Below are 25657 nucleotides of genomic sequence, written 5' to 3' on the forward strand. Positions count from 1 at the left end.
TTGCACTCATCAATGGAAATTCTCATGGCTTTGAGAGACTCATTGATATCATGCTTAGGAGGAATAGATCTAAGCTTTAAAGAATCAACATCAAGAGAAATTCTATCAACGTTCTTAGCCAATTCATCAACTTTAAGCAATTTCTCTTCAAGCAAAGCATTAAAATTCTTTTGCGAATTCATAAAATCTTTAACACTAGTCTCAAATTCAGAAGGCATCTTATTAAAATTTCCATAAGAGTTGTTGTAGGAATTACCATAATTATTAGAGGAATTACTAGGATAAGGCCTAGGATTAAAGTTTCCTCTATACACATTGTTACCAAAATTATTCCTATCAACAAAATTCACATCCATATATTCATTATTATTCTCAATCAAAGTAGACAAAGGCATATCATTAGGATCAGAAGAAACACTCTTACTAGCAAATAATTTCATAAGTTCATCCATCTTTCCACTCAAAACATTAATTTCTTCTATCGCATGCACTTTTTTATTAGTAGATCTTTCAGTGTGCCATTGAGAATAATTAACCATAATATTATCTGGGAGTTTAGTAGCTTCTCCTAAAGTGATTTCCATAAAAGTGCCTCCCGCGGCCGAATCTAAAAGATTTCTAGAAGCAAATTCAATCCGGCATAGTTTTTTTGCATAATCATCCACAAATTCAAACCATGAGTAGGGCAATTACGTATCATTAATTTCATCCTCTCCCAAGCTTGTGCAACATGTTCATGATCAAGTTGCTTAAAATTCATAATATCGTTTCTAAGAGAGATGATCTTAGCGGGAGGAAAATACTTAGAGATAAAGGCATCTTTGCACTTGTTCCAAGAATCAGTACTATTTTTAGGCAATGACGAAAACCAAGTTTTAGCACAATCTCTAAGCGAAAAAGGAAATAGCTTCAATTTAACAATATCATTATCAACATCTTTCTTCTTTTGCATATCACACAAATCAATGAAGCTATTTAGATGAGTAGCGGCATCTTCACTAGAAAGGCCGGCGAATTGATCTTTCATGACAAGATTCAACAAAGCAGCATTGATTTCACAAGATTCAGTATCGGTAAGAGGAGCAATCGGAGTGCTAAGGAAATCATTATTGTTGGTATTGGTAAAGTCACATAATTTGGTATTATCTTGAGACATCGTGACAAACAAGCAATCCAACACACGAGCAAACAAAAAGCAAGCGAAAAAGAGGCGAACGGGAAAAGAGAGGGCGAATAAAATGGCAAGGGTGAAGTGGGGGAGAGGAAAACGAGAGACAAATGGCAAATAATGTAATGCGAGAGATAAGGGATTGTGATGGGTACTTGGTATGTTGACTTTTGCGTAGACCTCCCCGGCAACGGCGCCAGAAATCCTTCTTGCTACCTCTTGAGCACTGCGTTGGTTTTCCCTTGAAGAGGAAAGGGTGATGCAGCAAAGTAGCGTAAGTATTTCCCTCAGTTTTTGAGAACCAAGGTATCAATCCAGTAGGAGGCTACGCGCGAGTCCCTCGCACCTGCACAATACAAATAAATCCTCGCAACCAACGTGATAAGGGGTTGTCAATCCCTTCACGGTCACTTACGAGAGTGAGATCTGATAAATATGATAGGACAATATTTTTGGTATTTTTATGATAAAGATGCAAAGTAAAATAAAAGCAACGGAAATAACTAAGTGTTGGAAGATTAATATGATGGAAATAGACCCGGGGGCCATAGATTTCACTAGTGGCTTCTCTCAAGAGCATAAGTATTTTACGGTGGGTGAACGAATTACTATTGAGCAATTGACAGAATTGAGCATAGTTATGAGAATATCTAGGTATGATCATGTATATAGGCATCACGTCCGAGACAAATAGACCGACTCCTGCCTGCATCTACTACTATTACTCCACTCATCGACCGCTATCCAGCATGCATCTAGAGTATTAAGTTCATGAAAACAGAGTAACGCCTTAAGCAAGATGACATGATGTGGAGGAATAAATTCATGCAATATGATAAATACCCCATCTTGTTATCCTCGATGGCAACAATACAATACGTGCCTTGCTGCCCCTACTGTCACTGGGAAAGGACACCGCAAGATTGAACCCAAAGCTAAGCACTTCTCCCATTGCAAGAAATATCAATCTAGTAGGCTAAACCAAACTGATAATTCGAAGAGACTTGCAAAGATAACCAATCATACATAAAAGAATTCAGAGAAGATTCAAATATTGTTCATAGATAAACTTGATCATAAACCCACAATTCATCGGTCTCAACAAACACACCGCAAAAAGAAGATTACATCGAATAGATCTCCACGAGAGAGGGGGAGAACATTGTATTGAGATCCAAAAAGAGAGAAGAAGCCATCTAGCTACTAACTATGGACCCGAAGGTCTGAGGTAAACTGCTCACACTTCATCGGAGAGCCTATGGTGTTGATGTAGAAACCCTCCGTGATGGATGCCCCCTCCGGCGGAGCTCTGGAACAGGCCCCAAGATGGGATCTCGTGGGTACAGAAGGTTGCGGCGGTGGAATTAGGTTTTTGGCTCCGTATCTGATCGTTTGGGGGTACGTAGGTATATATAGGAGGAAGAAGTACGTCGGTGGAGCAACGTGGGGCCCACGAGGGTGGAGGGCGCGCCCCTACCTCGTGGCCTCCTGGAAACTTCTCTTACGTAGGGTCCAAGTCTCCTGGATCATGTTCGTTCCAAAAATCACGCTCCCGAAGGTTTCATTCCGTTTGGACTCCGTTTGATATTCTTTTTCTGCGAAACTCTGAAATAAGCAAAAAAACAGTAATTCTGGGCTGGGCCTCCGGTTAATAGGTTAGTCCCAAAATAATATAAAAGTGGATAATAAAGCCCAGTATTGTCCAAAACAGTAGATAATATAGCATGCAGCAATCAAAAATTATAGATACGTTGGAGATGTATCAGGGTCCCTCCCGGGCGTGTGGGGTTTCGGGTCCTCAAAAGCACCCGCTGGATTGCTTGCGTACCGCGCTTCTGGCCGGGTCTCCTTCGACGTGAGCTGCGGTGCATCACCCCAGCGTCGAGGGTACACGGTGACGTGTTCGTGTGCGAACACCAAGACATCTGTACACTGCTTCTAAGCTTGAACAATTGTTCCAACTCGACACATGTGATCACCATGCCATCTGTGCACACTAGTAGAAAAAGAGGCTTCCATACGCCCCCATTAGTCCCCAAATAATCGAACCGCGACCAAAGGGGTCTTTAGTCGCGGTTCGGGAGGAGACCCGCGACCAACTATCTGGGCCCAGCGCGCTCGGTCGACAGCTGGCGGACGGGAGGGGCTTTAGTCCCGGTTGGCCTGGCCAACCGGGACTAAAGGTCCTCAGGCTGGCCCGAAGGCCTTTAGTCGCGGTTGGCCAGACCAACCGGGACTAAAGGTTAGTCCTTTAGTCGCGGTTGGCCAGACCAACCGGGACTGAAGGTAGTCCTTTAGTCGCGGTTGGCCAGACCAACCGGGACTAAAGGGCCCATCAAACTCTACCCCCCTGGACCGCCTTTTCAGTTTTAGAAAAACCAAAAGAAAATGATGGAAATGTCAAAAAAATAAAATAAAATAAGTTTCTCATGTGATATGTGGTCTAGTTGTTGGGAAAATTAACAAATATGAATTTCGACTTTATTTGCAAAATCTCTCTGGAATTTCTTAAAATGGGCATAACTTTTGCATACGAACTCGGATGAAAAAGTTTTTTATATGAAAAATCATCTACTTGAAAAGTTTTTCAAAATCCTCAAAAACCTAACAGAAAAAAGATACGGGGCTTTTAAGATCTGGATAGGCAAAAAATTTCAAAAAATTTCAAATTGTGGTCAAACTGTGGTCAAACAATGGTCAAACTAATTATTCTAGAATATTAGTGTTACTAAATAATTATTTCAGTTTTTTTTAAATTTTGGTCAAATCTGGTCAAACAGTGGTCAAACTAATTATTCCAGAAATATTAGTGTTACTAAATAATTATTGTTTTTTAAAACAATAGTCTCAAACTCAAACAGTGAAATGTGTCACTTCATGCTCAAGCTAAATTCCTGAGGGTTAATAGAATTGACATCCTACTATTGTCAGGAAAACAACAAGTGCAGACTTGGAAACGAGGGAGAATAGAACCCGGAAGTTAAGCGTGCTCAGGCTGGAGTAGTGAGAGGATGGGTGACCATCCGGGAAGTTAGATGATTTGGAATGATGAGGGGTGATTAGAGATTAGAGGTTAAATTGAGCAGTGACGAGGGGTGGTGATTAGAGATTAGAGGTTAAAATAATTCAGAAATTTGAAAATAAAAAAAATAAAAAAAATTCGCAAAAAAACCAGGTTTAGGGGGGCTAAAACCCTAAACCTGCGGAGGAGGCCTTTAGTCCCGGTTAGCCACGAGAACCGGGACTAAAGCCTTTAGTCGCGGTTCGTAAGAGGCGCGACTAAAGGGGGGGTCTTTAGTCGCGCATATTTAGTCCCGGTTGCACAGCCGGGACTAAAGGCCTTTGCGAACCAGGACTAAAGGCCCATTTTCTACCCGTGGCACGTGACGTCGCGGAAGGACCGCGCCAAGATTTCGCTGTAATGTTCTCGGTTGTTGGGCAGCAGCGTGGGCAATGGAACAAAGCGCGACGTCACAGGCTCGTCGAGCAGGTTGCAGAGCAGCATGCCATGCCATAGATCAACATAGCCTAGCACCCCATCTCCCACGTTGATCACCTTGTCGGGAGTTAGGTCTGCCTGACGCTCTGTTAGTCCAGAGGGAATGCCTGGGACGAGCGGCTGCTGGGTCCAGGCGCCGTGGTTGGAACGGAAGACATGGAGCCTGCACGTGTACGTCTTTGGGGGTGTTTGGTTCAGGGACTTTTTAGTCCCAGAGACTAGGAAAAGTTCCTAAAAAGTCCCTAGGAACCAAACGGGAGGGACTTTTTCTAGAGGGACTGAAAAAGACTCTACTAGAGAGCCTTTTTTGATTAGTCCCTGGGACTAGAAAAAGTCCTAGGACTTCTGAACCAAACACCCCCTTTGACTCCCGTCCGAGAGCGGCCAGGGCGAACCGCTTGCCGTCGCCGTCCGGCAGTAGGCCGATGAGGTTCTGGTCGATCGTCTCTCTGTAGATGTACGGGCCGACGTCTGGGAGCAGATCGAGCGACGCCCTGGCCTTGCAGCCTGGCCCTCCCGCACTGTAGATGAAGTACTCTGCAGGGCCGGAAGCGGCGAGGTAGATGCGGAGGAGGGCGAGGTTCTCCGACAACCAAACGATCTCCGGCACCGTGGGGCACTGTGGATGGTAGGGCTGTAGACGTAGAATTTGGACAGGCGCGGCGGATCGTCACCCCAGTGGAAGGGGGATTTCGACATTATGGGTTGGACTTGGATTTGGGGATTGTGGACAGGGGAGGGACGAGCGACGCCGACGAGACTATATGGCAGCAGTTCTCTAGTTCGGTTCGGTTTCGTACTCCAAAGGCCAGACAAGTCCACTCCGTGTATAGTGTACTGAAACTGAGCGGTGGGCATCACGGGCGTCCACCGCCGGACAAATTCACTCTTTGGATCGAAAGTTGAGCCAGATCCAGCTATAGTTCAACGGCCGGCTCCCACATCAGTGTCCGTAGACCGAACCCTAGTCCGCGGACAAATGCGGTGTTTGGTTTGGGGGCCAGCGTTAGAGACATCCTAAGGCAAATAATAATGTTGTTATTGTTCTATTTTTATATGCTAGAATTGCAATGGTTCTTGAATGTAAGGTTCAAAGGAAAACCTAGTTGTATGTGTAGAAAGATAAAAACCAAAGATCCTAGTCAGACCTCTGGACCAACTCATTTTTTGTTAATGATTCTGTTTTCCTAACCATGAGCATTGTTCATGTAACAAGAATGCCGCCAATAATAAAAGCATGTTGTTAGGGTAAGAATTGAGTTCAATAGACCCAATGATACAGAGCAAGCGCTATGATGGTCCAATCTTTATGAATTGGAGGTGGACTTGAGAAAAAACACGAAGAACAAGGAGGAAATTAGAAGGAAAACTAGCACAAATTGTAGCAAAAGGTACACATGGATAAATAGTTGATTCAAATCATGAGAGAGAGAGAGAGAGATGAAACAAGCTAGAGTTCTTCCCCAAGTTGTAAGACATGGAAGTCTTGAATTACATGGAGGAATCTTCCCCACAAGCTTGGTGTTGGGGTTGGAGTACTCAACATGGCCCGTGAAGGCGTCTACAATGGCAGATCTGGCAACCCTGCTTCTGCTCGATGTGTGACTCAACCTTATCGGAGGTTCCCTACATGACTGGCCTAAATCAGCTCAACATGGGCGGCTTGGACTCTCAATGTCATGGGATCAGTGTCGATGGTGGATGCCCATAGGCGTTGCTCAAACTGAACACCATGTGTCCACTTGACTTCGATTAGGTGGCATACTTTGAGTGTTGGGTCACGAGCTCCAAAGGGTCAAAACTCTACGTTCGACTCTTCATTGGTTGAACCTAGAAATGGTGGCATTCATACGTGCTGTTCTCTTATTGAAAACACCGCTCAAAGTTTACTCAGACTTCTTTTCAAGGGTGAAAACCTATTAGCATGACCTTAGTAGTTGTATCCGGTGACGACGTTGTTTGAGAGCCATTTCTTTCATGGAGGTGTTGTTGTTGGAGCACCTTCCCTGTTACCCTAGGGTTGCCGTCATTAATTGTGGATGGCGATGCTGCATCTGTTCCGTTGATCGCTCTTTTTTTTCCTTTTTGTTAATAACTAAAAAGTGGATTATTTCTAGAAAAGCTGCAAGCTATTTTGTACAAATACGCAAAAAGGAAGAAGCTACAATTGGACAATTAGCTAGAGTAATAATTATTGCTCACGGTTGATATTTATATCAATACAAAGAGTACATGCTTGTTTGCCAAAAAAAATAGTATAGTACTGGTGGCAACTTTGGATGCCATTGTGATTGTGTGGTGTGCTAGAGTAATATAGCTAGTGCTTTGGGTTTGGGATGCATGAGAGCTCGGAGAGAGTGTTGTATTTATAGCCTGGTGATATGGATGCATGCATGCATGGGATGGAGCTGTTTGACGTAGTTGCTTACGTATGTATGTATGATCAGACGTGGCCATGTGTGATTCGATCGGTTTCAAGACTGCTAGGTTGTCCTCTCGATGTATTATTTGTTTTAAAGAGATAAGACAAGATTTAAGCATGATATGATTTGACAATTCTGGAGATATGGCAACGAGTTGATCAACACCCTTGCATGTTCATGCATGTTACGCAAACAGTGCAATACCTTGTCATGCTACACAACATATTTTGGATGATGACTTGACGCAGAGGGATGGTGATACAGCAGCGGCGGTGCACAACACGTGTACCTACTGGGATCGGGGAAAAGTGGTGGCGGCAACACATAAGTGATGTTGATGATGGTGCTACTTGAGCACCTGGTCTTGAGTTTCGGGGTGAAAGCCTAGGTCTGACACATGTTGCTAGACCTGGCAATGACGATGTTGTTATGTCGTTATCTTGTTGAAGACATTGCTCTGATATGTTCAGACCGGTTCTTCAGGGTGAAAATCTAAATTCTGACCATGGGTTGTTAGATCCGGCGACGGCGATGCTTGAGCGTCGCTCCCTTTCGGAAGGCGTTGTTGTTAAAAAAACCTCGTCGTCCGTGTTGTGTCATGAGATGATTGATGCAGATATGGTCATTGTTGTAGTTTGTCGATCGCGTGTATATTACTTTGGATTTTTTTATTGCCTACGTTTAGCTTTGGTCTTACATGACTTTGCTATTTGTCGGCGTGTTTTGTGTGTGTGAGTTAGTGTTGGCTGTGTGCATCCTAGCTATACAGAGGCCGGGTGTGTACTCGGCCGGGTGTGTACTCATTATGTTTGTATTCTCATGATGCTTCATTTTGAGCCAATAAAATCCATCCTTTATAAAAAAATAATGTATAAGCAAGTTGAGAAAGCATCAGGTATTTTTGGCAATAATTAACCATGGGGTGTGAACGCTTGGACTTGGTTAGCGGTACGCGGCGCAGAGGACACGGAAATATGGGCGCCAGCCCCCACCTCTGTTTATATATGCGCGGGTCACAGGGGCCCACCAACTAAAAGAGGGTTGGGCGCCCCCGATCATGGCGCGGATCTAAGGGCCCGGTGGGCCCACACGGAGGAGATCAACCTAACACCAAGTTGATCACCTTGTCGGGAGTTACATCTGCTTTACTCTCCTTTGGTCCAGAGGGAATGCCCGGGACGAGTGGCTGCTGGGTCCAGGCGCCGTGCTTGGACCTGAAGACATGGAGCCTCCACGTGTACGTCTTTGACTCCCATCCGAGAGCGGCCAGGACGAAGTTCTTGCCGTTGCCGTCCGGCAGGAGGCCGATGAGGTTCTGGTCGATCGTCTCTCTGTAGATGTACGGGCCGACATCTGGGAGCAGATCGAGCGACGCCTTGGCCTTGCTCTTGCAGCCTGGCCCTCCCTCCCTGTAGATGAGTACTCTGCTGGGCCGGAAGCGGCGAGGTGGGCGCGGAGGAGGGCGAGGTTCTCCGACGACCTGGCACCGTGGGGGCACTGTGGACGGTGGGGCTGTAGACGTAGAATCTGGACAGGCGCGGCGGATCATTGATGACGAAGGATTTCGTGAAGGTTCCGGCGGTGGTATCGTTCACGGGGAAGTTGAGGAGGATGTAGTCCGGTCTGCTCGAGCGGAAGGCGGATTTCGACATTATGGGTTGGATTTGGGAATTGAGGACAGGGGAGGGACGAGCGACGCCGACTAGACTATATGGCGGCAGCGCTCTAGTTCGGTTCGGTTTCGTACTCCGAAGGCCAGAAAACTCCACTCCGTATACATACTGAAACTGAGCGACCCTTTTATGAGAACCCTGGTTCAAATTTTTCGAGATCTAATCCTTTTCCTACTCCCGGGGTCTTTGACGGTAGGGGTTCATGCCTTAACGTAAAAAATTTCGAAGTATCAAATACAATGCTTGTACCCACCTACCGCCGAGCACCTCGGTGGTAGGGGTGCACAGACTACTACTGCCTGTTAGAAGGGAGAGAGAGGGATTTGTGGAATCGTTATTGTATTGTTTGAGCCTCGTGGGCACATATATAGGAGTACAAAAATCAACTTGGAGTACAAGACAATGCAGGACCAAATCCTAGTCTATCCTATACTTCCTAATAATCATTATACTCAACATCCCCCTGGAGTCACAACGGTAGCGACGCAGACGGTGAGATTGGAGAAGAATCCGAAGGCAAGCCGACGACCAATCCCGTCTAAGATGATGAAGATGTCAACGAAGTAGACACGCGTTGAGATGACGAATGGCAGCGGGCAACGCCACCGGTCTATAGATCGGATAACCAAAAAAGAGAACGCCGATCAAAGCGACTGGCGAGAGATAGAAAAATCCGGATCAAGAGCGATCACCACGACCGGCGGACGAACCCTAGGTACAGGCGGCGCGGCCCCCGGCGGTGGTCATGGAGGCCGACCACCCCGGGGGCGGCGCAGAGCGGAAGCGGCGGGCGACGGCTAGGGTTGGGTCGGTTAGGCTGATACCATGTTAGAAGGCAGAGAGGTATTTGGTGAAATTGTTGTTGTATTGCTTTAGCCTCGTGGGCATATATATAGGAGAGACATGATCATCTTGGAGTACAAGGCAAAGTAGAATAATATCCTACGCTATTCTATCTTTCCTAACAATCAATATACTCAACACCGCCAATCTGTTTGGCAGAGGAGGAGCCAACACCCTCGCTTATGTCGCTGTTCTGGCAGGCACAGGAGGAGCAGTGGTACAACTTGTTCCTTCTCGAGCAACACCGACTGACAGAGGAACAGTTCTACGGCAAGCGCACGAGCGAGGAATTCGTGGCGGCCATGGCCGCGGCGAACCCCAGCTTCGTTGCCGAGCAGCAGGCGCTCTATGAGGCCGCCCGCACTCGAGCCGCCGCTGGCAACATACAAGCGGCGCAGCCGGACGCAGAGGCGATCGCAGACGAGAACACCGCCAGCTGCGCATCCTACGCATCGCCAAACGCTGATTGGCTGCGCCGGTGGGACGATGAGCGTGCCGGCCCCTCCACTCCATCGTGGATCTCACGTCCACCTGCGACGAACAGGTCGCATAATCAGATAAGAATGAATAGGAAATGGGAGGCGACGGGCCCTCAAGTCCCATGTGGGCCAGTCCATCTTTCATGTTCTACTCTTCCATACCGGCGATCACTTTGGGGACATTATTGATGCCTCTAATGGAGAAGGCGATATGAGCCCGGAGATCGCGGGAAGGGAACAACAAGGACGTGGGGGACAGCCGCCACATGCTAGGTTTAGGCCCGGTCGCTTTTTTAATTAAAATATGTCAAACATGTAATGAATGTGCTCCGATTTAGATGAAAACCATCCGGTTTGCATGTAATTCATTCGGTTTGCTGAAAGCATGTTGGAAATGTATGCAGCTATAGTTGGATGACTGGCTCCCACATCAGTGTCCACGGACTGGCCCCCCTGGTCTGCGGACATATGCGGTGTCCGATTTGGGGGCCAGCGTTAGAGATGCTCTAAGACAAATAATAAAGTTGTTATTATTCTATTGTCATGTGCACAACTAAGTTTATATTTTATGTTAGAATTGCAAATGGTTCTTGAATGTAAGGTTCAAAGAAAAACCTAGTTGTATGTGTAGAAATATAAACACCAAAAAATCCCTAGTCAGACCTCTGGACCAACAAGAATGCCGCCAATAATGAGAGCATGCTGTTAGGGTAAGAATGGAGTTCAATAGACCCAATGATACATGGCAAGCGCTATATATGATGGTCCGATCTTTATGAATTGAAGGTGGATTTGAGAAAGAACACGAAGAATGAGGAGAAAATCTAGCACAAATTGTAGCAAAAGGTACATATGGATAAATAGTTGATTCAAATCATGAGAGAGAGAGAGAGAGAGAGAGAGAGAGAGATGAGATGAAACAACCTAGAGTTCTTCCCCAAGTTCTAAGACATGGCTGTCTTGAATTACATGGAGGAACCTTCCCCACAAGCTTGGTGTTGGGGTTGGAGTACTCGACATGGCCCGTGAAGGCGTCTACAATGGCTGATCTGGCAACCCTACTTCTCCTCGATGTGTGGCGCAACCCTTGTCAGAGGTGCACTGCATGACTGGCCTAAATCGGCTTGACGTGGGCGGCTTGGACTCTCGACATCATGGGAAGTGTCGATGGTGGATGTCCATAGGCATTACTCAAACTCAACACCATGTGTCCACTTGACTTCGGTTAGATGGCATACTTTGAGTGTTGGGTCACGAGCTCCAAATGGTCAAAACTCTAGGTTTGACCCTTCATTGGTTGAACCTAGAAATGGCGGCATTCACGTGTTGTTCTCTTGTTGAAAGCACTGATCGAAGTTTACTCAGACTTCTCTCCAAGGGTGAAAACCTATTAGCTGACCTTAGTAGTTGTATCCAGTTACAACGTTGTTTGTGCATCATTCCTTTCATGGAGGTGTTGTTGTTGGAGCACCTCCATCTTACCCTAGGGTTGCCATCATTAGTGGTGGACGGTGATGTTGCATCTGTTCTGCTCTTTTTTTTGCTTTTTTTAATAACTAAAAAAGTGGATCATTTCTAGTAAAAGCTGCAAGCTATTTCGTACAAATTCACAAAAAGGAAGAAGCTACAATTGGACAACAAAAATGCTTCTACGTAAGCTCTTCACCCCGTAGCATTACGTGGGTGTAGCAAAGCACATTGGACGATTAGCTAGAGTAATAATTATTGCTCACTGATGATATTTATCAATACGAAGAGTATATGCTTGTTTGCCAAAAAACAAAAGTAGTACTGGTTACACAATTGAAATGTGGGAGTGGAACAGATCCACATTTGATGAAATAAAAAAACAAAGTACGGAAGGCAAATCTTATTCGGCGCCCATGCAACAATACGTCCGTTAATGGGCTGGGCAAATGAAACCAGACGGGCACGTCTTGCCGCAGTGGTTGAGGAGGAGGCTGATGTCCACAGGCACGTTGAGGTGGAGGCCGAGGATGTTGGCCCTGACGGCGGTGCAGAGGCAGACGGCGGCGTCGAGGTCGGCCAACCCCTGGAGCAGCGGGCAGCACTGGTCGCGCGCCGGAACGCCGATCTTGAGGCCGAGCAGTCCACCGAGAACGTTGGCGCACACCCTCAGGTTGAGCACGTTGATGGAGCACTGCCCTCCGTGGCCGTGGCCGTGGCCGTGCCCTCCTCCTCCATGGTATGGCGGCGGAACGACGACGGGTGGTGTCGGCACGACGACCGGCGGTTGGCAATAGGTGCTTCCGCAGCCGTTGGCGGCGACGGCGGAGAGGAGGAGGCTCAGCGCGACGAAGATGGCAGCTTTGCATGCCATTGTGATTGTGTGGTGTGCTAGAGTAATATAGCTAGTGCTTTGGGTTTGGGATGCATGAGAGCTTGGAGAAGTGTTGTATTTATAGCCTGGTGATACGGATGCATGCATGGATGGGATCGAGCTGTTTGACGTAGTAGCTTACGTATGTGTGTATGATCAGACGTGGCCATGTGTGATTCGATTGCTTTCAAAACTGCTGGGTTGTCCTCTCGATGTATCATTTGTTTTAGAGAGATAAGACAAGGGATTAAGCATGATATGGTTTATCAATTCTGGAGATATGGCAACAAGTTGAGCAACACCCTTGCATGTTCATGCATGTTACGCAACAGTGCAATACCTTGTCATGTCACACAACATATTTTAATCATGTATAAGCAAGTTGAGAAAGCATCCGGTATTTTTAGGCAATAGTTAAGCATGCGCTGTGAGCGCTTGGACTTGTTAGCGGTACGCGGCGCCGAGGACACGGAAATAAGGGCGCGCATAGACACCGGAAGCTAAGCCGATATCGAGGGTTACGTTACGTCCATTCATATGGCGTATTATAAGCGTGCGTGAGGTGAGGGAGATCAATAATGAACAAGCTTATGATACAGTATGATGGTTTCTACAGATCCATCCTTTGATAGTCATCTGGCTTTAGCTATCGAATGGTAGAGATTAGTCAGCAGAGCAGATCTGGTCTTCCTGGGCGCCTCTGGAGGTAAAAGTTTTTGCTTGGCTTGCTCTTCACAACTGACTGTGGACTGCAGATTGGCTAGCTCAGCGGCATCTGCAACATCCAGCGGCCGCGCGCGTCCTCTGTGCGCAGGAGGAGGAGACGGTCAACCATATGTTGCTGGGCTGCTTTTTCTCACGCGAAATTTGGTACAACACCCGGGTGTACAATGTGTTTCTACCACTTAGGCTCCACAGATTTTCTCCAAGCAGTTGGGATGCGCTCTCCGATTGGTGGCCAGAGGTGAGCAGCATTTTTAGAGCCATTAGCGACCGCAAGCAACTCAACTCTCTGTCGTACTGTGCCTTGCGCTTCATTTGACTGGAACGGAACAGCCGTGTTTTCGATAAGAAAGTATCAATGGCATCGATTGTCATGCGTAGAATCAGGGAGGAATTCGAGTTGTGAAAGTTGGCGAGAGCTAGTGGGCACTCAGGAAACATAACTTAGAGTGCTTTCTCTCATGAAAATAAATAGAGAAATGTGCTCGGACATATTTTCGGAGTTCACATATGTCACAGCGGTAGTAACTCCAATCTTATGCATTCGTCAAAGCTCCCCTCGCTGCACACCATATTACTGTATGAATCATAGAAAACATAACTCCGTAGTGTCGTGGGAATTACCCATCTCGACACACCAGTAAGCTGCGGACATCGTCATTTTTTTTTCTTAAGGAAGATTTTTATTGCTACAAATAATAATTTACATCCATGAGAAGGACATAGATGCATTGCATACAACCAAGCCAAACAGCAAATTCCTAGCTAAAACTAGAACGCCACGGGAGAAAATGACGTGACATGCTTAGACACTTGATAGGATTTGGTGGTGCGGCGGATGGTGGTTTGCAGCTCTCCCTCACGATTGTACTTGAGACAAAAAATGGTGATGCAGAGCATGAAGCCATTACAGTCACCAAAGGCATCATCTAACTCCACTTCTTCACATACCACACTCTCCACAAGGCAAAACCTGGTGTTCCGCATGTACGTGAGGAAAAGTTTCTCCTTAGTCGTCTTCCAGTCCGGCTGCATGGTAACTGTGTTGGTGCAGGAAGCGGCTTGGCAGGAACAAATGTACCCATCCTTGTGAAGGCCAACCCATGCATCCAACTCACTGTCAAAGTAGCCTTGTCCTTGGAAATAGGAGGTGATCATGTCATCCTTGGTGAATGGCACTGGAGAGGGCACGCTTGTCCAACACCAGTCCGTGCTTGGATTTGAAGAATGGGGATACGTGATGCCGACCGCGGACAGCACCTGAAATGACTGTCGCATTTCCTTGATGCTATACTTCAACACATACAACTGCGTGTTGGCAGTAGCCACAAAGATGTGGATACCGCCGTGCAGTCCGGCCGGAAGAGGAGGGCCGATGGCCAGTCCAGCTGTCTCTGTGTCGTAGACCATGGTGCTAGGGTGTTTGTTGCTTGCCATGAAGATTTTGCTGCCCAGGGCAGCGAAGTTCATGGGATAAGTAGGTGAAGGTGACACTAGTCGGAGAATCGGGGGCTCCAAGTCCAGGTCGGAGCTGCCGTCCAAGGTGTCGATGTCAATCTTGCGGATGGAAAAGTCCTTCGTCCAGTCATCTAGCACCAGATAGAGGTGCTTCTGCCTCTGCACAGGCCGCAACTTCTTGTCGGCGCGGCCCCTGTAGTTGGAGCCGACGCTTGGACATCCCTCCTCCCAAGATCTGCTCCTCCGAGTTATTTTTCTGATTCATCGTTGGGGTCTTGTGTATAAAGGCTCAACTTTGGTCGCAGTCGAGGTTTAGGGAAACACAACAAGACAGGTCTGAAATAGGTGCAGTCTGCAATCGATCTGAAGGGGGCTTACAACACCTCTAGCAAACCCCGTATAAAGCTGCGACCTGTAAAATAACCGCCAAAATACGGGTCGGCGCGGAAAATGCTGCCCGACCAGACCCCGCAAACGCGTCCGACCCCTAAATATTTTTGAGGGGCGCGGCAAAATCTCATCCCCAACCCACGAATACGCAGGTTTCTGCCTCGCATCTATGGTGTCCCGTATCCCAGGAAAGCGGTTGGCAGAAGAGACATTTCAGCCCGCGCCCTTTCCCCACCTCCTTCCGCTGCCGTCCACCATCGGTTCCGCCCGTCCGCCGCCGGCGATTCCGGCCGAATGATCTGCGGGCGGAATCGCGCCACGGGGGCGCCCCTACCCTCTTCCACCGAGCCATTGCACCGGATCCGCCGATCCGAGCCGCCCCTAGTCGCCGTCGCCGCCCGGGATCGAGCGCCCCCGAGCCGCCGGAGAGCCACTGCCCCCCGAGCCGCCGGTGAGTTTTTAGTTGTGTTTGTGCCGAGCGGTATGCATAGTTGGTTAACGCGGTGTGCGTTTTTGTGAATTTAGATGGAATTGAGCCCATGCGAGAAGTTTTTGCTCGACGATTCGTCCGATTCGGATGACTCGGATGTTGAGACGCTGCTTGTCAACTATCGCCAACGGACGTTGGTGATGGCCCTTGCCGTGAAGGAGCACGAAGATGAGAACCGAAAGAGGCGACGAGGATCGACCGTCGGCCGTCTTTGCATTCCTCGGAATCGCCATCTCGGGAAATAGATGTTGATGCAAGACTACTTCGCGGACATATCCGCCGCACCTCTTCCGAAGAAGGTACCGAATGCGCCGATCTCTCTTCGTGAAAATTGTTCAAGCTTGCGAGGCCAATTGTCGGTACTTTACTCAAAAAAGAAATGCCGCGGGCTTGAAGGGATTTAGTGCATATCAAAACATCTCGGCAGCTATGAGGGTAATTGCATACGGCATTCCGGCTGACTATGCCGATGAGTACCTTCGCATTGGTGAAGATACCACAATTGAGTCAGTGCGTAGGTTTGCCAAAGTGATCTTCCGTGTCTTTGGTCCTGAATATCTTCGGGCACCCAATGAGGAAGACACAAAAAAATTGATGGCATCTAATGAGAGAAGAGGTTGGCCTGGCATGCTAGGTAGCATTGACTGTATGCATTGGACTTGGAAAAATTGCCCAAAGGCATGGCAGGGAATGTATTGTGCCAAGTCTCGTGATGCAACAATTGTGCTAGAGGTCGTAGCATCCGAGGATTTATGAATTTGGCATTGCTTTTTTGGTATGCCGGGTACTCTCAATGATATCAATGTGTTGCAACGATCTCATTTGTTTGCTAGGCTTGATAGTGGTGATGCTTCTGCTTGCAACTACACTATCAATGGGCATGGATACACAAAGGGGTACTATCTTGCAGATGGTATATACCCTCCTTGGTGCACATTTGTCAAGAGCATCAAAGAACCCACAACTAGGAAACAATGTGAATTTGCAAGTGTGCAAGAGGCGGCCCGAAAGGACATTGAAAGAGCATTCGGGGTTTTGCAATCTAGGTTTGCCATTATTCGTGGCCCTGCTCGTTTTTGAGACAAGCGGACCTTGAAAAACGTCATGACATGCTGTGTTATTCTTCACAATATGATTCTCGAAGATGAGAGAGGCATGTACTTGGAGTTCTTCTACGACAATGTGGGTAGTCGTGTGAAACCAGCTAGAGACCCTAACCGCATTAGAGCTTTTCTTCACACCTACAAGGAGATTGAAAATGCAAACACACACTTTCAGCTTCAGGAGGATCTCATTGAGCACCATTGGCAAAAGGCTGGATAGTAACAAAACTCATTTTTCTATTCATTTTCATTTAATTCATATGTGATTTGTATTCGGGACAAGTTTTATATTGAATTATTTAATTTGCTTCGGTGATTTGAATAATTATTTATAATGTGGATGATTGTTGTATTGTGGTATTGATTTTTTTTCTGAATATGTGCATATGTGTCAAATTCAGATCAAACCGTATCTGTTTGCGGACCGGCGGGAGCGGCGCCCGAGCAGACCCCGCAAAGCCGACCCGTAAAAAAGCATCTTCTGCTAATATCCTTTTATACGGGTCTGACTCTGCGGCCGCCCACGCCGGCCCGCAAAGCCTTTTTCCGCGAACTGTAAACGCGTTTTGCGGGTCGATGTTATACGGGGTCTGCTAGAGATACTCTTATTTGACCCAATCTCCGCAGAATCCGAGCCAGCCGTGTGGTTGAATCTACCATTCTTAAGAAGTTGTTCCCCACTACTTCCTATTCTCTTATCAGAGCAAGTATAATAGAGCTGACTCAGCGGGCTATAAGGATTAAACTAGTATATTTCTACTTAGTTGGAGGAAAGAGAAGAGGAGAGAGAAGGTAAGCGGGCTCTTCGTGAAGAGCCAGCTCTAGCACGTGCTCCTAGGCACTTTGTGAGAATGAAAGGTGGGCCACATAATAAAAAAATATTACACTTTTTAATCTATTATTGTACATGTTGGCTATAAGATGGACTGTAGATGACATGGCACTGACTTATAGCCAGCAGCTGGCTATATTATTAACCATGCTCTCATGCACACTGTCCACATTGATGCCACATCAGTGTTAAGTGCAGCCACATCACCCCTTTTCCCGATCGGTTGTTGCCCATGCTACACATAGTTTAATTCTCCTTCCTGTACGTGGGCTATGCAAGCGACTTCTCATATACTCCAACCAAGTTTGTGTATGTGGGCTGTAAAGTGGCTACCTGTGGCTCACCACAAATTTACCCCAGCATTTCATTAGACGTAGCCTCTTCTATTACCTAAAAAGCGTCGCCTCTTCATTTCAGCGAATCAATCAGATGATTTTGTCCCCGTTGACTCTTCCTCTTCGTATTCTCTTCTTCCTGACCTTGAAACTTCTTCCTCTTATCTCTCCTCATTCCGGAACCATCTTAGTTTGATGCGTGTTGCTTCAAATCAATCTGATTTCCTCCTTTTTTTCCTTATCTAATTTCGTTACTTGTGGCTCTGCAGGTACAGTGATTTGATTGTACATCGCCACTCAAGACGGTAGTGTTTTACTGCCACCCCATGAATAGTCGATGGCTCTGTGGATTGTGGATCAGGAGTTTCTACGTCGCCATGAACCCATAATATTTGGCTTCGTTCTTTTTTCGGTCGTTCGATTCCCATGGGATTCTGCCTCCGGACTGTGTTGGCTGGTCACCGAAGTATGGATCTCGGGCTCTCTCTTTGAATAAGATGGTTCATAATGGCCGGTCCTCCTCATCTTACTCAACCAAACCAAGGTTCTCATGTGGGTCTATGTGATGGTCTCCCTTCCTGCGGAGCACGGCCATCCGTCCCTCTATCCCCTGGATCAAATCGCTCTCAAAGACCACCCATGTCGTTGCCAGCCAAATTGCCAACAGAGGAGAATTGATCTAGGCGAGTAATATGTGTTTGAGGTAACGTGTACTCTATTTATTATGGTCATCATTCATAAACTTCAGTTCGCCTTCAGCGCTAGGCAAAATATATTCTATGGGGTAATCTGATCTGGGTGTGTTCTGGTTCTAAAACCTGAAATCATTAAAATTCAGGAGAAAATTCAGGAGATGCCGGATTGAGTGACAACTTCTATTTCGTCACTAAGCAACCTTCGGTTGGCCTTCAACACTAGACAAAATATATTATATTTGCTGTTGAAACAGGAATTGGAATATACAATGACACATATTTGGCTTATTGAGGTTATAACTTCATCTGTGGACCAATCCATGAAGTCATAAATCAATGTATTCTCTCTAGCTTTCGTCTTTAGAGGCCAAGAATGTACTATCATCTTGAAAGAATATTTCCCTATGTATGGTGCCAATGTTTACTGGTTGATGAATCCATTTTTTTTAGGGTGGGTTTGCAAGTTAGAAAATTGAGGGATGGGCGACGGGCGTGAGTCTCCGCCACCGCCGATCCAGCCGGAGCCACCGCCGCCGCTCTCGCCAGCCGATGGGGAGGGCTTGGGGGCCGACGGAGGGGGGATTTCACCGCCGCCGATCCGCCTCGCGGAGTGACGGCTCCGCCTCAGCCGCCGCTACGGTTGTCGCCGGATCCGCCTCTTCCTCTGGATGAGGTGCGGCCGGCGCTCGTGGTGGCTCCCGTGGCGGCTCGATCTGCCCTCTTCCCCGGCTTCTCGTCGAGATCCTTCGACGGAGGATCGGGATCGGGGGTTTTTGAATCCTACGAAATGGTACGTGCGTTTTGAAGATGCTCAAGAGGTGGGGAGATGGATCAATGGCCTGATCTACTCGCACCCGTCTCGTTGGATGATGATCCGAGATGAAGAAGGAGAAATTTTGGCCGGGCGACATCTCAACATTGACGAAGAGCTTGATATCGGTAAGCGTTTAAACATTGATTTTTTCCATATCGAGGTTCTTGAATGTGTGCAGGTCCCCATGGAGTGCGAAGAACAAACTGTCGTAGTTGATCTTACGGAGGACGACGATGGACCAAAGCCTTCGCAGCGGTTTGGGGGACGTTTCTAGATTCTTGCTGATGACGATGAAGACGATGAGGATCTGCCGGAACCGACAGTTCGGCCGCCATTTACGAGTGGCTTGGTAACATCTATCCCTGTGACTAAACCTGTCGTGAGTTGCAAGAAATTGTTATCGCTCGGTACTCCAGTTCCTTCGCAGAAGTCGAAAGTGAAACCATGGAGTGGTCCGTTGCCGAAGGAGGGGCCGCCGGCTATCACCTTGTCCGACTTTTTTCGTCCCGAATGCTGGACGAGAGTGACTAGGAGAAAGAAGAAGGGTGGTCGGATGGTGTCGCAGCAATTGCCGGTGGTGACCGGTACGCGTGATATTCGGGCGGCCAGATCGGCGCGTTTGAATTCGCTTTTGGGCATAGTTGGGCCGCAAGCGAGCGATGGCGATGTGGGTTTGGCTAGTACTGGGCTAGAGGCCCAGGGGGCTGGCCAGGCCTGCGTTGAGGTGGGTGTGGGCGACGTGCATGTGCTGGCCTCGGGTCGGTCGCCCCCGCATGCACGTTCTCCCTCCTCCTCTCACCCCGTTCATGCTAGGGTTCGCCGCCGCGGGAGGCCTGGTTTTCCGTCTGCGTCCTTGCGCCGTCTTGCTCCGGGGATCGCCGGCGTTGGCCGCCGCCTGCCACCTGGACTTTGTCCGGCTGCGATGCCGCCAAAACCACCTCCACCGCGGGTCGCTCCGGTGGTGAGGAACCCGACCGGGGCCGCGGGGGTCTCCGCTGCTCAGGCTGCGGCTGCTGCCGCGCCGGCTTCCGCGCGGGCGGCGCCTCCACCTCGGGGGGCTCCGCCGCCGCCTCGGGTGGCGCCTCCGTCTCGGGTGGTTCCGCCGCCGCCTCGGGCGGCGCCTCCTCCGCCTCCGGCTAGGGCGGCCCTTCCCCAGCCTCTAAGGGCTGCGCCTCCACAACTCCAGCCTAGGGTAGCCACGCCGCCGCCACCTAGGGCCGAGCCGCCGCCGCCCCAACGGCCGTGGCTGAGGCAGATGGCAGGTGGTAGCGGTGCCTCGGGCCAAGGCTCGATCGGCCGCGGGGCGGGTGCATCTGCGGGCGATGATTGTAACCCTCCGCGTGGCCAGTGGGCGATGATGGATATGATGCTTATGGTTCTGGTCTGCATCGGGGCTCTTCGTCTACCGGAGGTGGCCGTGGCTATGCTTGGGTGGACAAAGGCAATGCCAACCAGGGTTTTCAAGGGCCACCCGGCAACTTTGTGGAGGGTGCGGCTGGCCCTAATAACCGCTCTTTCCGGGGTCGTTTCCGCGGAGGTCGGGGCGGGAACCGGCGTCACTTTCCGCCAAAGCACCCGAAGACTTCTGCCGAGCCGGAGGTGGCTGACGGTGGATCAGCTTTACCGCAGGTGGCGGTGGAGACGGTTCAGGCACTGGCTGCAGTCACGTTGCCGGAGCCCATGCAGACTGGAGACTCTATTTCTGAGCAAGGTACGAAGAAGTCCGAGGTTGACAAGGTGTCCAAGTGGGCGGCTAAAAAGAAGCTAACCTGTTTCCGTTGTGGTGAACCGGGACACTTTATGGTTGAATGCACTGGGAGTTATGTGACTTGTGCCGGAAACCTAAACATTCAGCTGCCGAGTGTCCTCTTATGTTGGGGCCTAAACCTTCCGTTCAGATATACGGGGGTTGCTGCTCGAAGTTGATGTTTTTCGAGTCTCCCAGTGTGGAACCCTTGACACCCGCGGTGGAGACCTCCTTCCCCGGTGTGGTGAAGGTGGTTCATGGACCGTTGACCGAGGCGCAGATCATTCAACAGTTGAGGGAGCTCGCTCCGGGTAATTTTCAGTGGTCGTTGCTCAAGCTCACAGATACAACTTATAAAGTAGATTTCCCGTCTAAGGAGGATCAGTTGAGAATCCTCAAGTTCGGTATGAGCAGGGTCAAGGGCACTAGTTTTGTGTTGCAGTTTGATGAGTGGAAAAAGAAGGAGCCGCAGGGCACGCCGTTAACTCATATTTGGGTTCGTTTCTCTGGGGCGCCATCTGAGCCACTGGACAGCTTTTTGGTGACGTGGAGCCTGGGCTCGTTGATTGGCAAGACTGAGCAGGTGGATATGCAGTTCACACGTGCTCACGGGATGGCGCGTCTACTTGTCAGTGTTGCTAACATTGAGTTCCTGCCAGACGTGGTGCCTTGGACATATGAAGGCGTTCTGTATCAGTTGGATGTTGGGTATGAGGATCCTAACCTTTTCAGTGAGTTTGAGGATGATAACCACATGGACACCTCTGAGGGAGGAGGTGCTCCGGGGAACCAGGATGATACTGCTAAGAGTGATGATGATAAGGCCAAGGGGCCTTCTGGTCCGTCTAATTCTGGTGACACTACTCCTGTTGGGTCAACTGGTGCGGTCCCGACGAGCACCTTGCAACTTGGTTCCTTGGGGGCGTTCTCGGCTCCGCCTAGGCTTTGGGGTGACCGAGTTGATACCGTGAGCCCTGTGGTGAGTCCGTGCGTGACGAAGCCTATTGAGGTGGGAGGTGTCGAGGGGCAGGAGGCCCCTCCCTCTTCTCTTACCTTTCCTCCGGCTACGGTGGAGGTGGCTACGACGGTGGTTTCGGTTGGAGGTGTCGGGCAGGAGGCCCGGCGCTCTGAGTTGCCGTCACCGTCGGCGCTGAGGGCGAGCTCGGAGTTCCCTCCCTTGAGGCCGGCTGCTTGTGGAGGGGTGGGCGTGCAGGAGGCCGCCGTATCCCCTCTGGCCAGGACGCGGTCGGCCTCGCAGGGCGGGTCAGGTGGAGTGGCCGTATCACCACACTCCCCGGATTGCCCTAGGCTGGTCTCGCCGGTCTCGGCTGTCGGTGGGACTTCCGTGGACAGGCCGCGGGAGTTGGCGTCGTCCTGTGGTGCTGCGCCGGTCGTCCCGGCCGAGGTCACCGCTGTTGGGGGACGGGCAGGAGGCCTTTCCCCTAGCATAGCTTCGCGCGAGGAGGTCGTCGCCTTTGGTGGGATCCCGGATCCTGTCTCCGAGGGGAGGCGGATCAGCGGGAGGCTGCAGGAGCAGCCGGACGTTGATGACATGCAGCTGAGGTGTGCTATGAGGGCGGCCAAGCTGCGTGACGTCGAGATCTCCACTGGTAGGTCTGTTATTAATTCGAATTCAATTTTGCATTTTACCAATGATGAGATTGTTCACAATGCAAACCAACTAGGAGTATCACTTGGTAATAATGATATAGAGATATCTAGGTCTGTTAATGACATTCTTGATTTGGAAGCTGAACGAGCATTAGAAATGATTCGTCACATAGCTGCCGTTAAGCCTATGAATGAGTCGGAGATTGATGCGCTTGGGGTTAGGGTTCTTGATGGTTTGTGTGCCGATCTTGACCCTGCGGTACCGGAGACGGAGGAGGAGGAGGGGTATGCCTACCCTGAGATCTCTAACCATGTAGATGAGTCTTTGGTGATTGCGGCAGAGCCCGAGTGTGGTGTCCGATCTGATGATCACATTAAGCCTAAACGAACTTGGAAACGGAAGGTTTATCCGGTTTCGGCTGTGCGTAGAAGTGCTAGGATCCGTACCTCTAAAAAAATTCATGATGAAATATGAGAGGCATTTTCTGGAATAGCAGAGGTCTTAAAGACTTGGCTAAAAGAAGGTTTCTAGCGGATGCTTCTCTTGAACATCATTTGGACTTTATTGCTCTGTCTGAAACTGGAAGAGGCAACTTCACTCCACATTTTCTTAGTACTTTATCTGGGGGGTAGATTTCGACTGGCATTGCCTCCCCCCTCGAGGAAGATCCGGTGGGATTTTACTTGGGGTTAAGTGTGAAACTTTGGAAGTTCAGAGTGTAGTTTTGGATTTGATTGGGCTTTGGTCGCGGTTTACGGAGCCGCGCAACCAGAACTCAAGCCAGATTTCTTGGACGATCTGGTCCGTGTCTGCGGTAATGAGCAGCTCCCTGTTTTAGTGGGGGGTGATTTCAACATTATTCGAAGAAGGGAGGAAAAGAATAATGAGAATTTAGACGGCAGATGGTTGTTTATGTTCAATACTATCATTGAAAGCTTGGATCTCAGAGAGATAGAGCTCTCGGGTAGGAAATTCACTTGGGCTAACTCGTTACCGGTACCGACTTTTGAGAAGCTTGACCGGGTTTTAGCTAGTGGCGAATGGGAACAGAAGTTTCCCCTGGTAACAGTGCAGGCGTTGACTCGAGGGATCTCGGATCACACGCCGCTACTAGTTGACTTGGGAGCTCAAACTCATGTGGGTAACAAGAATATTTTCTCATTTGAACTTGCTTGGTTTGAAAGAGAAGGTTTCCTCGAGTTGTTAGCTAGAGAGTGGGCTAAAGACACAGGAGGATGGTCACCCATTGAGAGATGGCAATGCAAGATTCGTCATCTTCGAAGGTTCCTTCGTGGATGGGCTAAGCATACGCATGGGATATATAAGGCGGAGAAGGAGCGACTCCTTCTACTTATCCAGACCCTTGAAGTAAAAGCTGAAACTTCTATCTTAGGTGCCAGTGAGCTGGAAACTAAGATGGAGGCTGAGTTGCGGCTGAAAGAGCTTCTTCGTGAGGAGGAATTGAAGTGGGCATTGCGCGCTAAGGTTCGCAAAATCATCCAAGGCGAGGATAATACTCAATTCTTTCACATGATTGCTAATGGGAAGCATCGTAAGAAGAGAATTTTCCAATTAGAACAAGATGAAGGAACGATAGTTGGTCAAGAGAACCTGAAAGTTTACATTACCAACTATTATAAGCAGTTGTTTGGACCTCCGGAAGAGAATTTTGTGTCTTTGGACGAGTCAAGGGTTGAGGATGTTCCTCAACTTGAGACCGTCGAGAATGAGATTTTGTCTGCTCCCTTTACAGAGAAAGAGGTGTGTGAGGCCATCGCACAAATGGAAAATAATAAGGATCCAGGACCGGATAGATTTCTGGCGGAGTTTTATAAAAAGTGTTGGCACTTCATTAAGGGAGACCTGATGCCGATGTTTCATCAGTTTTTTAATGGTCAGCTTCATTTGTTTAAGCTGAATTTTGGAACGATAACTCTTCTTCCTAAGAAGACAGAGGCCGTTCGCATTGAGCAGTTCAGGCCTATATGTCTGCTTAATGTTAGTTTCAAAATATTCACCAAGGTTGGGACGAACAGACTTACGCAGATTGCGCATTCAGTTGTGCAACCGTCCCAGACTGCTTTCATGCCAGATAGAAATATCCTTGAAGGGGTTGTCGTCTTGCATGAAACGCTCCATGAGATTCACTCAAAAAAACTAGATGGCGTTGTTTTTAAAGTGGATTTTGAAAAAGCATACGATAAAGTTAAATGGCCTTTCCTTCAACAGGCTCTGCGTATGAAAGGATTTGACACGGCCTGGAGAAACCAGATTGAATCCTTTACGCAAAAAGGGAGTGTTGGGATTAAAATAAATGACAATATAGGTCACTATTTCCAGACTCACAAAGGGTTAAGGCAAGGAGATCCCATGTCACCGATCCTATTCAACATAGTGGTTGATATGCTGACTATTTTAATAGGACGGGCTAAGGATGCGGGGCAGGTAGGTGGCCTGGTTCCGCATTTAGTTGATGGCGGTATCTCCATCCTTCAGTATGCTGATGATACTATCATCTTCATGGAGCACGACTTGGCGAAAGCGAGAAATATGAAGCTTCTGTTATGCTTATTTGAACAATTGTCCGGGCTCAAAATTAACTTCCACAAGAGCGAATTGTTCTGTTTTGGAAGAGCTAATGATGACCAGGAGGCGTATAAACAATTGTTCGGATGTGAGTTGGGCACGTTACCGTTCACGTATTTAGGTATACCCATCCATCATCGTAAGCTGACTATCAAAGAGTGGAAATGCATCGAGGATCGTTTCGAGAAGAAACTGAGCTGTTGGAAAGGGAAGCTCATGTCATATGGAGGGCGATTAATTTTGATTAATTCGGTCCTCACCAGTATGCCTATGTTTCTTCTATCCTTTTTCGAAGTCCCAGTGGGTGTCAGGAAGAGGCTAGACTTCTATCGATCTCGATTCTTTTGGCAGAGTGATGAGCTTAAACGAAAGTATAGGCTTGCTAAATGGGATATAATCTGTAGGCCGAAGGACCAAGGGGGTCTAGGTATTGAAAATCTGGAAGT

General features: G+C 48.4%; 1 protein-coding gene across 1 annotated transcript; it reads right to left on the reverse strand.

The window, feature by feature from the left end:
* Window positions 1–11796: 11796 nt before the first annotated feature.
* LOC123168783 (cortical cell-delineating protein) lies at window positions 11797–12474 on the reverse strand. Its single transcript, XM_044586653.1, has one exon. It carries the CDS (start codon window positions 12424–12426, stop codon window positions 11986–11988), a length of 441 nt encoding a protein of 146 aa, XP_044442588.1. The 5' UTR covers window positions 12427–12474; the 3' UTR covers window positions 11797–11985.
* Between the last annotated feature and the right edge of the window lie 13183 nt (window positions 12475–25657).

This window comes from Triticum aestivum, chromosome 1D, assembly GCF_018294505.1.
Source record: "Triticum aestivum cultivar Chinese Spring chromosome 1D, IWGSC CS RefSeq v2.1, whole genome shotgun sequence".
In the NCBI taxonomy this organism is placed as follows: Eukaryota; Viridiplantae; Streptophyta; class Magnoliopsida; order Poales; family Poaceae; genus Triticum; species Triticum aestivum.